General features: G+C 44.9%; 1 protein-coding gene across 4 annotated transcripts; it reads right to left on the reverse strand.

Moving 5' to 3' along the window:
• Positions 1–1,854: 1,854 nt before the first annotated feature.
• Lysmd2 (LysM domain containing 2) lies at positions 1,855–14,813 on the reverse strand. Of its 4 annotated transcripts, none has more exons than XM_020162034.2 (3): positions 14,171–14,813; positions 4,820–5,148; positions 1,855–3,580 (listed from the first exon to the last, which is right to left on the reverse strand). In XM_020162034.2, exons 1-3 carry the CDS (start codon positions 14,441–14,443, stop codon positions 3,577–3,579), a joined length of 606 nt encoding a protein of 201 aa, XP_020017623.2. In that variant the 5' UTR covers positions 14,444–14,813; the 3' UTR covers positions 1,855–3,576. The 4 variants fall into 4 exon arrangements, with proteins under 4 accessions (XP_020017623.2, XP_020017622.2, XP_073922052.1 ...); XM_020162033.2 differs by having other exon boundaries at positions 1,855–3,619; positions 14,171–14,808; XM_074065951.1 differs by lacking the exon at positions 14,171–14,813 and adding an exon at positions 13,773–14,072 and having other exon boundaries at positions 2,957–3,619.
• Between the last annotated feature and the right edge of the window lie 1,625 nt (positions 14,814–16,438).

The raw sequence follows: 16,438 nt of genomic DNA on the forward strand, positions 1-16,438 counted from the left end.
TTTTCTGCATCTATTGAGATGATCAAGGGGTTTTTGTCTTTGCTTCTGTTAATGTGGTTTATTACGTTTATTGATTTTCGTATGTTGAACCACCCCTGCATCCCTGGGATGAAGCGTACCTGGTCGTGGTGAATAATCTTTTTGATATGTTGCTGAATTCGATTTGCCATTATTTTGTTGAGGATTTTTGCATCAATGTTCATTAAGGAGATTGGCCTATAGTTCTCCTTTTTGGAGGTGTCTTTGCCTGGTTTTGGGATAAGTGTAATACTGGCTTCATAAAATGTGTTTGGCAGTTTTCCTTCCCTTTCTATTTCATGGAACAGTTTAAGGAGGGTTGGTATCAGTTCTTCTTTAAAGGTCTGATAGAATTCAGCAGAGAATCCATCAGGTCCTGGACTTTTCTTTTTGGGGAGACTCTTGATTGCTGCTTCAATTTCATTTTGTGTTATAGGTCTATTCAGGTGATTAATTTCCTCTTGGTTCAGTTTTGGATGATCATATGTATCTAGAAATCTGTCCATTTCTTTTAGATTTTCAAATTTATTTGAATATAGGTTCTCAAAGTAGTCTCTGATGATTTCCTGGACTTCCATGTGTTTGTTGTTATCTCCCCTTTTGCATTCCTGATTCTACTAATTTGGGTTTTTTCTCTCCTCATTTTAGTCAGGTTTGCCAGGGGTCTATCGATCTTGTTTATTTTTTCAAAGAACCAACTTTTTGTTTCATTAATTCTTTGTATGGTTTTTTTGGTTTCTGTTTCATTGATTTCAGCTCTTATTTTTATTATTTCTCTCCTTCTATTTGTTTTGGGATTTGCTTGTTCTTGTTTTTCTAGGAGTTTGAGATGTATCATTAGGTCATTGATTTGGGATCTTTCAATCTTTTTAATATATGCACTCATGGCTATAAACTTTCCTCTCAAGACTGCCTTAGCTGTGTCCCATAGGTTCCGGTAGGTTGTGTTTTCATTTTCATTGACTTCCAGGAACTTTTTAATTTCCTCTTTTATTGCATCGATGATCCACTCTTCATTAAGTAATGAGTTATTTAGTTTCCAGCTGTTTGCATGTTTTTTGTCTTTACTTTTGTTGTTGAGTTCTACTTTTACTGCATTGTGGTCAGACAGTATGCACGGTATTATTTCTATTTTCTTATATTTGCTGAGACTTGCTTTGTGCCCTAGGATATGATCTATTTTGGAGAAGGTTCCATGGGCTGCTGAGAAGAATGTATATTGTGTAGAGGTTGGATGAAATGTTCTGTAGACATCTACTAGGTCCACTTGATCTATTGCATATTTTAGATCTTGGATTTCTTTATTGATTTTTTGTTTGGATGACCTATCTATTGATGATAATGGAGTGTTAAAGTCTCCCACAACCACTGTGTTGGCGTTTATATATGCTTTTAGGTCTTTCAGGGTATGTTTGATGAAATTGGGTGCGTTGACATTGGGTGCGTACAGATTGATGATTATTATTTCCTTCATGAGAGGCTTCTTTTCACAGGTAGGAATCAAAGCTGTTCTTTCCCATCCTTCCCAGAGAGTCACAGAAGTGAACAAAAACCAAAGCCTGACAGACACACAAACTAATCTCAGAGTGTTCAGAAGCCAGTACCCACTGATGAGTGGGGAGAAGGAACTAAGCCTCCCTACCAAAATACTGTGACTCAGTGGGACTGTTTCAACATGGTCCACTTGACCTCAGCCATGCCACACAGGCAGCTTCTACAGCAGGCCATCAGCTGGCTCAGACTAACGTCTTCTCCACTCACTTTTATATAATGTATCGAGGTATCTATGCAGGAAATTTATTTAAGGAGTTTATTGTGGTTTTTCAAAGCACATCGACCTTCATTCATTCTTATAATAACCAAGGCAGAAGGAAGACCATTAGTCCTGTCTTATAAATGAGGACGTGATCAAGGGCACAGGACAAGCTCATGTGGCCAAGAGGTGGCAACGCTGAGGCTAGACCCAGGCTTCTTGTCTCTGTCCTCTTCTACACAGTGACTCTAATGCCGAGGTAGAGACTAAAATATTCTAGTTCAGAGAGGCAGAGGCAGGAGGATGGTGAGTTTAAGGCCAGCCTGGGTATGTGGCAAGACCCTGTCCCAAATCATAAAAAATATTATTTCATTATTATTATTATTATAGTCCAGTACAGCTCAGCTGTGAAGAAGCGAGAAGGCAGACACAGGCAGCCCTAGACGATACTGAGCCTGCAGGGCTGGACCTACACAGCTGTGGTTCTGCAAGGTGTGCGCCTCAGCACTGAAGGGCCCTTCTTCCTGCTTAATGGGAGATCAGCAGGAAGAAATGTCTCTTTTGCTCCACAGATAACAGGCGCCTTTTGGGATGCCAGAAAGGGATAAATACAGGGAATTGTCCTGGGAGCCTACAGATTTATTTAACCTTGTGGTTAATAAAAATCCAGACCAAAAAATATTTAATTGCAAAAGGTAGATTGCCAAGCTAAGTTTCTGCTAGAACATATACAAGGTAAGACAAACGATGGGAATAAAAACCTAACTCAATTCAAATGAGTGCAGTGGCTACACACACTCCATAAAGTGACAGCAGTGACATCTGAACTAGAATACAGCAGCGGGTCAGACCTTGGTGTCATTTACTTGTATGGTTAGTCCCCCATGTTTTCACAGTACCAAACCACATTAGGTCAGTAGCAGTGCAAAGGTTGCTAGGAACTGTAATTGATTTGCTCTTAGATTATTCGAACTTTTCCCCCAAAATTGCATTTATAATAATAAAAACTGAAAGTGGGGGAGAGTTGTCACTATTTCAAAAATGTAACGTAAAAATCTATTTTTATTTTCCCATTTAAAAAAAAAGAAGACTGGGGTGCAGGTGTGGCTCAAGCATAAGAGCCCCTGCCCAGCAAGCTCCGAGGCCCAGCCCTGCCAAAAATAAAAAAGACTCATGTGAAAACAGTTTATTTTTTTCTCATTCAGACTTTTGTGGTTTATTTTTTACAAAATAGAAGACAAAATTTGGTTCTTTTATTAATACAGAATATGTAATACATGTTGAAATATATATATCTAGCACTTGTTATAAACACACAGCAAATTCAGCATCACTTAAACGGCCACCATGTTTTTCACATAGCTAGGATTTACCAGAGGAGAAACAGTTTTCAGCTTAGGGCAGGGGGTGTAGCTCAAGTGACAGACCACTTGCCTAGCAAGCACAAGGCCCTGGGTTCAATCCCCAGTACCCCAAAACAAGAAACACTGTTTTCAGCTTGAATATATAAATAATCTTTGCTGCTTTATGTCAACCAGGATTTACAAAAGCCAGTCTAAAAACTACCACCAGCTACAAAAGTGAGGAGCTCCAATACAGTTTTGCTCTCATGCCATAACAAGGACTTAAAAATACAGAAAGCCATAGGGAACCGATCACTTCAGCACAACTGAGTAGGTCTGCTTAGTTAGGGTTTGAAGACGAATGCCAGGGGAATCCAAAAGAGAGGCTTTTGCATCTTCAGTTTTCAGACTTTTCATGGTCCATCCATCCCAAAATCTAGATGAATTATGCTGGCTCATCACCTAACTGTGATAGAGAGAAGTTGCATAGGGATCATTTTCATCTCTGAAAAGAAGAAACAGAACCTAAGCCAACATTTAAAACTGTATGCAGAAAATAAAACATGTACATATTATACACTTTAAAACTCACTTTGCAAAGAAGGGCAGGAGTGCATCAACTCAGAATGTTGTGCACGCCTTGGAAGTTGTATAAAAGGCAAATACTTATTCAGCTGTGCCTTACTGTCTCCATCTTATTGGTGTCTCCATTATTGAAATAAAAAATGGTATTTGTTTAGAGCTGGGCATGGTGGCTCATGCCTGTAATCCCAGCATTTGGGAGGCTGAGGCAGAAGAATCTAACTTTGAGGCCTACCTCAGCTTATAGTGAGAACCTGTCTCAAAAAATAAAATAAAATAAAATAAAAGGTATCTGTACTAAATTAAAAAAAGAAAAAAATGATCAAAAAAGGTATTTGTTTATATAGTATTTGAGGATATTACATTAAAGTTGTACTAAATTATATTTATATTTTCTATATTCTTTCTCTTTCTCAAACGGATCTGATATATCTACACCAAAGGGGAAACATACAAAAAAGATGAATAAAACAGAAAAATCAGGAATAGGGAAACGAGGAGAAACAATAAACTAATCATAAGAAATATTATAGTGTCTGCACCCAAGCATCAACTTTAGTTGTGGGCTTCCCAGTAGCCAGGGAGAAAAAGGAAACACAATAGGTTGTGCCTTCTTGGAATCACAGAGGAAACCAACTCTATAAGAGAGAGAAAGGTTCACCCTAGTGCCAAATTAAAAATTTAAAAACCTGAGACCCTACCTGAAAAATAACCAACACAAAAAGGGCTGGGGGCATGGCTCAAGTGGTACAGCACCTGCCTACCAAGCATGAGGCTTTGAGTTCAAAAGTACCACACATAAAAAAAAAAATCTTAGATAGGAGTAAAGATTTGGTAACAAAAAATGGAGCGTGTCTTTAACAAATTTTGTAAGGGTCAGTATTTTACAAGTCTAGGGCACTGCTTCTGTTGAAGGTGTCAACGAGACCTTCAGTTTGGCTGCTATCCAGAATTGCAAGCTGGACAGTGCTGGTACTAAAACAAGCAAGCCAGGTTTTTATAGCAGTCAGCAGGGGCAAAGGCCGTGCGCAGCAGCAGTGGCAGCTCTGTTTGACAATAGTTTGCAAAGCAAGGACCTCTTAAGAGTAACCAGTTAGACCCCTGCCTCCGCAGGGGTCCTCACCTGCTCTCTTCCTTCAGCTTCCTGGTGGCCTGTGTGGACAGCTCAATCCGCAAGTCCAGTCTCTGCAGGAAGTCTCTGGCCGATACTTCTTCCACCTGCTGTGCGGGCTGCGTGTCCTGAGGACTGAGCGGGGACTGCTCTTCCCCGGCCACCGCAGGCTCCTCCCCCTGAAAAAAGCTGCTCTCCAGAGTTTCATTTTGTGGAGAGTCAACAGAGTCAAGTCCATTAAATGGCAAAGGCTTCTCTGATACCACGGGGATGTTCAGGGTTTTCTTCAGGAATATGCAGTCGTTGGTGAACAGCTTATTTGCCCTTTTAATCTGTTCCATCTGAAATACAAAAGGGAAACACAGTTTCATAGAGCAGAGTCCAGGAGGAGGGCTGTTGTACAACACAGAACTACAAACATTTGTGAGCAATGTTTTCCCTGGACTCAAGAGTCTTCATTCAGATTTTGTCACCGCTACCAACACTTCCCGTTATTTGAAGAGCTGTCATGAAGTTCTGTTTTCCAATTTAAAAAAAATGAAACACTCATTTCCCTCACTGTATTATTTCCTCTACAAGGCAGTGTTTCATCGATGACCCCAAATCTCTCAACCTGAAAACATAGAACTTTGAGGCCAGGTGCATGGATCACATCTGTAATCCCAGCTATTCAGGAAGCAGCCATCAGGAGGATTAAGGATCAAAGTCAGCCCTGGCAAAAAGTAGGTGAGACCCACCCCCCATGTCAACAAAACAAGCTTGGAATGGTGATACACAGCTGTAATCCCAGTTATGTAGGAGAATAGAGGTCCAAGGCCAGCCCTAGGCAAAATTTTAAGACCTGATCTGAAAAATAACTGAAGCAAAAAAGAGCTGGAGATATGGCACAATGGTAGAGTGCCGGCCCTAAGTTCAAACCCCAGTACTGCCAAAAATACCCCAGAGAACTTTCAACACTTAATAAATTCCATTCTTAATTGCTGTTACCTGAATTTTTACCAAGTCTTTTTATTGTTGCTACTTTCCTTGTGGAGGGCTTCCTTTGTTTCTAGAATGCACCTGGTGAATGAACAGATACAGGAGGTCCCACAGGCATAAATACATGCAGAATTTGGAAGAATGCTGTGACTAGGACTCCCATTATTTAGAAAGCCCTCACAGGGAAGGTGGGGTTCTGACTGTGATGCTTTTGACTTCAAATAGAACTTGAGGAATAAGGAGATACACGCGACAAGTCAGGGAAAGATGCGGGAGCACTTTCCATTCAAGGTCTTGCTCTTTTGTCCTGTAGAGTGAGTATGTGAAGACTCACTTTTCACATTAAAGAACCAAGGCTCACAGAGATTTTGTAGCTTGGAGTCATCACACAAGCAGCATAAGACGGGCTAGAATTTAAAAGAGGTATTCATAACCTCCGACTCCCCCACAGCCTCCAGATGCCTCCCCAGCCGGAGGTGGGAAAGGGGGGTGGGAAGGGAGGATGCAAGTTGCATAGATTATCTCACTTAACCTTCACAGCAGTTCTGCAACCGAGCTACTACCATCTCCTCTCTACAAACGAGGAAATGGGGACTCACGAGCGTGAAGTGGCCTAAGTCCACTATGGTGGCAGGCACAGACGGGATTCAGACTACACTGGCCCCATACTTATGTTCATCGCACCTGCTTATGACGGGTCTGCGCCCAAGCATGCCAGGCACTGTAGCAGCTCATTTGCACAATTCTTTCTGGTGACTATGTAAATAAGAATGTAAATTTGGTGAGCTGGCTAAAAACACACAGGTTTGGGATCCTGCCAGGCCTGATTCAAATCCCAGCCACACCAAGACAGACTGTATGAACATAAGCGTGTTTTTCTCGTATAGCCTGCTTCCTCAGATGTAAAACAAGCATCATCGACACTTTATAGGGTTGTAGCAAGGACTGCATAAATCTGTCCTTCCTTCCTTCCTTCCCTCCTTCCCTCCCTCCCTCTTCTACTTCTTCCTTCCCGCCTTCCTTCCTTCCTTCCCTCCCTCCCTCCCTCCTTCCTTCGTACCAGGATTGAGCTCGAGGCCTCAAGCCTGCTAGGCAAGTCTCTACCACTTGAGCCATGGCCCCAGTCTAGTTTTAGATTTTCTATATGTAGAGAGAGGACACACATATATATGAAGATAAATGGAATATACCAAGTGTGCCATCCATTGCCAGGCACTCTACATCTGTCTCTCTCTGTCTCTCTCTCTTTCTCTCTCTCTGTCTAGATTGTACTTACTATTCTCCATTTTCCAATGAAAAATCCAGGTATATAGGAGATGACTGATTTGAACAAGTATGTACTGCTCTATAAATGTTTGAACTGGAATTTCTGCCTGACTCTCAAGTCCACACAATGCCTGATTAAAGTGCATGATTAATGGAATCAATTTTTAGGAGCCTTTCATGCCAAATTGATTCAAAGTCAGAAAAAAAAAAAAACCAAAACCCTTGTATTTCTGCTTCAAAGAACTTGCTGAAACGAGAGTGAAACAAGCGGGCCCTGTTCCCCTGCTTCCTAGCGAGAAGCTACATCCTTGCCTTAGCACCTTTAAAGCTTTCTCGGTTTTCTTTAAGCTACTACATTAAAGGAAGGGTGGAGGAGGTTCTTTGTGTTCTAATTTCAGAAGAGATGGCAAAGGGACAGAGGGAAGTCATGGGCATGGGCAGGTACATTTTAGAGACAAAACTGAAATCTAAAAATCTCAAATATCTCTGCTCTAGCTAAGGTTTAGATCTGAGAGAACTGAGTAACTTGAACTGGGCCCAAGGCTGATTCAGATATTTTCTAATCTGTCCTTTCTACCTCTACTTTTTGCCACCACATCTGGCTCCTCCATCTCTCTTAGTGCACTGGTTCCAGTGGCACAGAGCCTCTGCCAGCTACAGGGTCAGCACGTGACTCATTCCTGCCCTCTGAAGCACCACAGTGCCCTAACTTTTGTGATAAATCACAGTTTCATCAACAGCCAAGATGCCCCACTAAAATGTGGTATTTATACACAATGGAATTTTATGCAGCCATGAAGAAGAATGAAATGTTATCATTCGCTGGTAAATGGATGGAATTGGAGAACATCATTCTGAGTGAGGTTAGCCTGGCCCAAAAGACCAAAAATCGTATGTTCTCCATCATATGTGGACATTAGATCAAGGGCAAACACAACAATGGGATTGGACTATGAGCACATGATAAAAGCGAGAGCACACAAGGAAGGGGTGAGGATAGGTAAGACACCTAAAAAATTAGCTAGCATTTGTTGCCCTTAATGCAGAGAAACTAAAGCAGATACCTTAAAAGCAACTGAGGCCAATAGGAAAAGGGGACCAGGAACTAGAGAGAAGGTTAGATCAAAAAGAATTAACCTAGAAGGTAACACCCACGCACAGGAAATCAATGTGAGTCAATGCCCTGTATAGCTATCCTTATCTCAACCAGCAAAAACCCTTGTTCCTTCCTATTATTGCTTATACTCTCTCTACAACAAAATTAGAAATAAGGGCAAAATAGTTTCTGCTGGGTATTGAGGGGGTGGGGGGGAGAGGGAGGGGGTGGAGTGGGTGGTAAGGGAGGGGGTGGGGGCAGGGGGGAGAAATGAACCAAGCCTTGTATGCACATATGAATAATAAAAGAAAAAAAAAAGGGTGAATTTAGGGCCAAGAGTGGTGGTACATACCTATAATTCCAGCTACTTGGGAAGTGAATATCAGGAGAATCATGGTTTTAGGCCATCTGGGCAAAAAGTTAATGAGACCCCCATCTCAACAAATAAGCTGGGTAAGATGTCAAATGCTGTAATCCCAGCTACACGGGAGGCTGAGTCAGGAGAATCTCAGTTCAAGGCTGGCCCAGAGTAAAAACACAAGACTCCATCCAAAAATAACTAAAAGCAAAAAAGAGCTGGGGGAGGGGCTCAAGTGATAGAGCACCTGCCTAGCAAGGGTGAGGCTCTAAATTCAAATCCCAGTACTGTTAAAAACAAACAAACAAAAAGGATACTGGAGAATCTATGAAAACCCCAAATTAGGCTACTTTGCTATACCTCCCACTATTTCCAGCCCAGTGAGAGTCAACGATCTCCACCAGCAGTAGGGGCTGAAGTTATAAACAGTACAGATTCGCACACCCAGGGCTTATTCTCCTGAAAATGACAGTCAGCTTTTTCTCAGAGGCGACTTTTACACAGGGAGTGTTAAGCAGCAGCTTGCTCAGCAGCTAAAGAGAAGAGAAAGAGATGTCCCTAGGGATAAAACTGCAGGAGGTCACCAAAGGTCCTGGGGACCACGGGGCCTCTGCACTGCAGAAAAGACAGGCAAGGTGCCCCGGTGGGGGGGGGAGGGCGAGAAGACAAAGAAAAAGTTTATGCAAATAATAGGTCCACTCTTGCCATCTCCTTCCCCCTTTCAGTTTCTTTGCTATTCTCTGGAGGTTTTTCCAGGGGTTTGCAAAACAGAAAGTTCACAGTAACAGCCTAGAGCTAGTCAATTTTCTCCAGAGGACTGGATCTAACTAAAAGGAGCCAGGGTGGCAGAAAAAGCAACAGTTAAATCTAGAATCCAGGGAGATTAAACGTGGGGGAAATCCAGCCCAAGCAGGCTCATGTCTGAGGTTTGAACTGTGTTTATGGCGTTTATCAACCCCGCCCAAATAGTTTCGGTTTCCCAGACCCACTTCCTCAAGGCTCAAACCTAATGTAAATCAACGTGAAGACTCTTCAGCTGGAGGTCATGGCCAGCCTGTCCCAGCCACTGCACAAGCAGAAGATTTTGTAGATTTCAGAACTGGCCTCATCTTCAGTGACTGCACCTCCTCGCTCAACCTCTAGCCCGGGCTCCATCTTCCTCCGCCTGCTCAATTCCAGGGCCTACAATTTCATACCAGCCAGGCTGCTTTGTGGACTGGGTTCACACATATGTGAAAGACCCACCAGGTGTCAAGTGCCAGGCTGGAAGATACAACGATGAGTCAGACAAGTTCCCTGGCTTCTCAAGTAGTGACAGGCTAGGAAGCCGAGAATTGGTAAACTCACCATGAGTACAAAGAGAGTAACATGCACTATCTTGTAGCCTCAGCGTCTAACACAGGGCCTCAAACAAATCAGGTCCAATAAAAGTAGGGAAAGAAATAATGAGAACCAGTTAGGACTGACTATTAATGACTAAAAGGGGGAAGGTAGAAAAAGGTCATAAAGATAGTTTTCTAGCCAGGCACGGTGGCTCATGCCTGTATTCCTAGCTATTCAAGAGGCAGAGATCAGGATTGTGGTTTGAGGGCAGGCAGGGCAAAGAGTTTGAGAGACCCCCTTCTCAATCAATAAAACCTGGGTGTGGTGACACCATTTTAGCTACACAGGAAGCATAAACAGGAAGATCACAGTTCAGGCTGGCTGAGCATACATGCAAAACCATAAAAGGGCTGGCTGAGTGGCTCAAGTGGTACAGCGCCTGCCTAGCAAGCACAAGGCCCTGAGTTCAAGCTCCACTACTGCTGGGGTTGGGGAGAGGGAAGATTTTTTTTTTCTTGTTTCTTTTTTTTAGAAGGGACTTTTCTTTTGTGGTATTGGGGTTTGAACTCAGGGCTTTGCACTTGTTAGACAGGTATTCTACCACTTGAGCTGTGCTGCCAGCAAAAAAAGATAATTTCTAAGTCACTGGCAGAAGATGTGTTTTTGAACTTCCCATTCTTCTTTCCCATGGAGGAGGAGGAATGTCCTGGGTCTCCAGGCCAGGTCTGGAGCAGAGATACTCAAACTAAACAGCAAGCAAACAAGGCCACCAGCAACTCAGCCAGCATCCAGCCCTCTCCCCACCTCCCTCCCCCCTCTACTGCTTTGGTCTAAGCGCTTGTCCCTTGTCACCTGCATCATTGCAAATGCCTTCCTCCCACCTGGTCTCTAGCTTGGTGCAGACCCCCTCAGCCTACTATCAAAGCAGCAGCCAGAGCGATCCTTTTCATGCCTAAGTCACATCATGTCACTCTTCAGCTCAACCCCCTCCCCCCAGGGTCCTAACTCAGAGAAAAGGCCTAATTCCTTAAAATGGCTTCCGAGGCCCTAATAATCTGGTGTGGCCGGACCCTGCTGCAACATAAGCACCAGCCACACTACCCCTGAAAGTTCCCAATCATGCTTCCACCTCAGAGCCATTGTCCCATTGTTCCTTCTGCCTGGCATATTCTTCACCAAGTATCCACCGGCTCTCTCCTTTACCTCTTCCGCCAGGCTTTCCCTGCCCAACCCATTTTAACCTGCAGTCATTTTCACCGACCCTTCTTACCTTCTTGATTTTTTTTCCATCTGTTCATTAATCATTGACATATAACATTGTATTTCTGTCTCCACAAGGAGACAAAAATATAAGCCCCATGAGGGCAAGGGTTTTTATTTATCCATTAATGTATCACCTGAAAGGTAGAACTGAAACAAACAAAAAAACAATTGTATGAATGATTAATACTGTTGGGAAAACAAAGCAGGGAAGTTATGAAAAGTGCTAGTGGGGAGCCAGGCATGGTAGCACCTGTAATCAATCCCAACACTCAGAAGGCAGAGCTGGATCATAAGTTCCAGACCAGCCTGAGCTGTATAACAAGACCATGTCTCAACAGCCACCGCACCCCGCAAAAAAAAAGTCCCAATGGGAAGACAGTTGCCATTTGATGTAGAGTGGTCAGAGAAATCTCCTAGAGGAAATATTTAAGCAGATTTGAAGGCAATGAAGGGAGCAAGTCAAACACCCAGAACTTGCTACATCAACTGCACAGAACTCAGTGAAAAATGAAAATGTGGGGTCCTTGTTTACAAACTATTAAAAATTTCAAGGCATGACAGCAGAGTCTTGGGTGATTATACAGGTTACAGAGCCATGAAGCCAGTCCTGCACGTAGTTACTAAAGAAAGACTGTTCCAGACACATGAAACAAAGTGTGAAGACCCCAAAGAGGAACGAGGCTTTGGAAAGAAGCAAAGAGGTCATGCTTATTTAAGACAGAGATTCAGGGACTCCTTTTCTGGCTGGCATTGTGATGTCACAGGTTCAGGTCAGCTGGGACCCTTCGTTTTTGGTCTACTCCAGAGCATTCCTTTCCTGTTCAGGACTGTCAGAGGAACATCAGTCTGAGTTGCAGGAATCCCAGCTACACAGCAAGCACAGGAAGAGGATCCAGGCCAGGGGCTCAGGCAAAATGCAACATCTTATCTCAAAAGTAATCAAAGCAAAAAAGGTTGGGGGTGTGGTTCACATGGTAGAGTGCCTGCCTAGTAAGTGCAAGGCCCCTGGGTTCAAACCCTAGTACTGCCAAAAAAGAAAAAGAAGAAAAAACCTTTGTTCCACTTAAAATCTCTTTTACCATGAGTAAATCCAATTAATATCAGTAGATAGTAATTAAAGCAAGAAATATCACTTCACTGTTACGGTATCATCACTTTCACAGGTTCTAGATATCCAGTGAAATTTGGGAAGAAAGTCTCCAAAAATGTTATTGACTATAATTCTGGGCCCAAACCAGTGAGGACAGTCAGCAATGTCCACCAGCCTCGGGGGGTAAAGGCCAGAGAAACTGCTAAATATCCCACAATACACAGGACAGCCTCCTTCAACAAGTAATTATCCCACCCATAGCATCAATAGTACTGAGGTTGAAAAACCTGGTAATGGGCTATTTCTAATAATCAATTACAGCTCTCAATTCATGACACCTAAGCCTAACATATTCAAATCAAAAGTCTTTATAAAAGTAATGAAAAATCTGACTCACACTTTAATGGAAAAGGTCAATCAGGTTATCAGTAATAAGATCTATATTAGGCAAAACATGGATTACAAAGTATTTGATCAAAGGTGGAGAACCCAGTGAGCAGAAGGTTAGAAGCAGACAACTGTGGGTCCCAGGAAGACAGGAAGAAACCATAACAAATAATGCTCTTCCTGATGGAAGCCTAGATGTAGGTACCCTAGCCTAGTAGGTAAGATGCACAGAAACCAGACAAGAAAAGACCTGCCACCTTTGGTAACCAGGATGCTGAGAGAGCTCTCGATATCAGATGTAAGATCTAGAGAAAAGAAAATGCTTTAGCACTGTGTTAATTCAAGGGTTCTCAATGAATAGTCACACTTGGGAAGTATCCTTGCCTCTTATCCACCTTCTCATCTGTAAAAAGATTAATTACACCTATCTCCTAGGTTTATTGTGAAAGCCAAATTAAATAAGATGAAGATGACACACACAAGACAAATGTGATGCCTGGCACACAGCAGGGACTCAGCAGAGTGGGTAATGATGTTCTCCAACTCTGCTTTTCTCTGGCTCTGACCCAAACCGGGCCTTGGCAATGCATGCAATGACTGTAGGTCTACACTCATATTTAGAAACCAGACTGCCCAAGAAGGTAGAAGGGGCTCTTGGTGGCACAATAATGTTTACATAACTGCACGGCAAGGCCGTTGCTCTGAAAATGTATAGCTGATACAAAGAGTGAATGATAAACATATACCTGCTTAAACATACAAAATAGAGTACGCTGTCCTTGGCCTTGGGGAAAGGCCCGGAAGAGTTTTCACGTTAAAAGAAAGATGCAGAGCTGATCATCTTTCTTCCATCCCTAGCTAAGATGCTTTAGGAAAGAATGTTGAAACCGATACAGAACTCAAATGCAAAAAGGCCATCACATAGCTCAGAGTTAATTATAAGCAATTTTAATGAACCAGTGTGTTCCCTCAGGTTTCCACGTTCTTCCCAGAGGTGTAATGCAATACGTCCAAGATGCACAAGCACTTATAAATTTGTAATAAACACAGCTCTCCAGCTCACCTAGACCACAGGTCTTGGCTGCTGTTTAACGACAGGTGTCACGTTTTCGGTCGCCGGTGAGCCCAGGGGTGTAATTTCACTTCTAAATAAGGAAGCATAATTGATGGAACCAGAGCCATCCAGTGGGGACAACTGTATTACCTCTGACTCATCCCAAGTCTCGTTTACTCTGAGAACAGAATTCTCCTCTGTTCGGCTTTCAGTAAAAACATAGTAGGGCGATGGGAACCGCAAACCAGGTGAAAGTGACCCGGGTGGTGGCAATGCCCTGGTCCTCTTTTGGTCTTCCTCTCAGGCGACACATCTGGTCTGGGTCCCGGCAGGACACTGCGAACTCGATGCAGCTACCTGGGGAGGGCGCCCTGGTAGCCCGCCCCGCTGGCTGCAGGGCCAGCTTTGGCGACCATGGCTTTGCCAGCAGCGTGCGCTGGGGTTGCGCGTGGGGACACATGGCTGCCAGCTCCACACCCGGGTCCTTGCGCCCCTCTTCTCCTGTCCCGCCCGGCCCCGCCCAGGGGCCACTACCGAGTCCTGCTCACCGTGACTCCGTACTTAAGCGCGATGCCCTGCAAAGTGTCACCGGCACGGACCCGGTGCTCCACCAGGCGCTCGAAGACGCCGGCGCCCAGCGGCGCCCGCACGCTGGCCGTGCTGCCGTACGAGCGGGTCTTGGTGCGGGCCAAGCTGAGCGACAGCTCGGCTTCCTCGGACTCGAAACCCGGGCGCGACTGCGGCGGCGGCGAGGGGGCCGCGGGCCTGGGCGCGCGGGGGCCGCCTTCCCGCAGGGACAGCGCGGGCAAGGAATCCGCCATGGGAACTGCCGAGGTCGCCGGGTCGCCGAGCGCGCCGAGGGGGCGGTGCCTCCTGCTCCGCAGCCGCCTCTTCCTCCTCACTGGGGCTGCGGCTGCCGCTGGCCGTGCCGCGGGGGCGGCGGGCGCGAGGCCGAGGCGGGGAGCTGCGGGCCGGGCATGGCGGGCGCCCCCCTCCCCCCTCGGCCTGCTCCACCGGCTCCCGCGCGTCGGGGAGGGGAAGAGCGAGCCAAGCTCCCGCAGCACCCTGGCCCGCTGCCTCGGCTCCACCCAGGGCGCGCCGCGATCTGGGCGTTGGGGGCTAAAGGAGACCTATTCCGAGGCATCCCCGGCCCCAGGTGGACCCCAGAGCCACGCTGGCACAGTCTGAATAGAGAGAGGCCTCCTCCCTGGCCACAGCAAGAAAAAAAAAAAAAAACTAAAAAACCTCAAGGTTTGCTCTGCCCTCTGTATTGATTCTCCAGCTGGGCCAGCTTGCTGCGACCTTCTAGCTCTGCCAATGTCAAGAAGTACATCCTCCCTCGCCCCACCCCCCAATATCCCCTTGACCTCAAACTCCAGGTCAGAAAACGCTAAGATCATCAAATACAGATTTTCCCCACCCTTCTCCACAGCCTGGAGGGTCCAATTCTGTCCATATGACAGCAGTTCTTTCAACATGCTTCTAAGGTTTGATGGATGTCCGCCAATGAAGTCCCCCAGTTGTTTGGGGCTCACTCTGCTTTGCACACCAGTGTCAGTTTTAGTCTTGGGGCCTTGAAGGCCTGGTTCCCGTGAGCCAGGTTCATCCTCCTGGCTCACGGGAAATTGCTGTCTGCATCCATCTTTTTTTTCTTATTGGTTTCCTCTTCGACACCCTGAAATCATAACCTCCCCAGGTATTATCATTACATCCACCAAAGACCTCTTACCTACATTCTTAATCTGTGCTCCCTCTCCTCAACCCTGTGGCTGCAGGTGTTGTACGGAATGGGCGCGCATTGCCTAGTGCCTAGTTTGGGAAGTTTGTTTCATTGGCTGAAGCTTTTTATATATTGCTCTGCTGGACAGAAGCAAAGGATACAGGGTTCAGGGAGCACACTCACAGTCACAAAAGGGGTTGGGGGGTGGAGAAGAGCAAGCGGTCCCACATATCACCTTCCCACTCAAATATCATTCGGTGTCTCTTTGAGGACAAATAGCATCAATATAAACCCGCATTGACATTGGAGTTACTATTTTTATTTTCACTGATCAAGCACTGGCCATACTCCATCTATAATTCATCCTGCACATTTGTCACGTTCCTGCTAAACAGAGTCACTTGAACTTTCTTCCTTAATCCCATCTTCACGCCTTGCATATGCTAGTCCCTCCACCTGGAACGCTATTCTCCCAGTACCCTCGGGGAGAATATTATTTTTTTAAAGCCAGGCTGTCACTATGTTGCCCCAGCTGCTCTGGAGCGCCTGGTTCACGTGCTCCTCACTCGCCAGGGTCTCAGCTCCCCAACTGCTGGGACTACAGATAGGATCCTCTGCACCTAGCGCATTTTTTAACCTTTAAAGTCTGTCTCAAGTGACACAGTCTTCATGAGATGTTTTTTCTGATTTGTCCCAATTGTCTCCCCCTACCCCCATCCGCTCAGCTGTTATTGTTTCTCCTTTGAACCCCAAGGGTGGTTGGTACCTCTTGTTTGGAACTCCCTGTGTTTCGTTTGAATCTTATCTTGTACTTATCTCCCCTACCAGATGCATACTCCCAGGAGGCGTAAGTAGGTCTTACTCATCTGTTTAGCTCCAGCAGTGCCCAACATGGTGGAATAAAAAATAGACCTGATCATAAATTGATCCCATAGACTGAATTAGATTGTCAACATAAGCCTGCCATGCATGAACTTTTGAGTGGTATCCAGTGTACCCATCCCAGGACCAAAGAGAGAGGCAGAATCCCAGGTCTCAATACACCAACAAGATCAAGTAACATTTCAAAATGAAGAGTTTACAGCATTTAGCATGT

The sequence above is a fragment of the Castor canadensis genome, chromosome 2 (assembly GCF_047511655.1).
Source record: "Castor canadensis chromosome 2, mCasCan1.hap1v2, whole genome shotgun sequence".
NCBI lineage: Eukaryota > Metazoa > Chordata > Mammalia > Rodentia > Castoridae > Castor > Castor canadensis.

Excerpts from the sequence above, each read along its gene's own strand:
- Lysmd2 (XM_020162033.2), bottom strand. The coding sequence starts at position 14,443 with ATGGCGGATTCCTTGCCCGCGCTGTCCCTGCGGGAAGGCGGCCCCCGC. Across the intron at positions 5,149-14,170 it reads CGCTTAAGTACGGAGTCACG|ATGGAACAGATTAAAAGGGC; the intron begins GTGAGCAGGACT and ends TTTGTATTTCAG. Across the intron at positions 3,620-4,819 it reads AAGCTGAAGGAAGAGAGCAG|AGATGAAAATGATCCCTATG; the intron begins GTGAGGACCCCT and ends TCTTCTTTTCAG.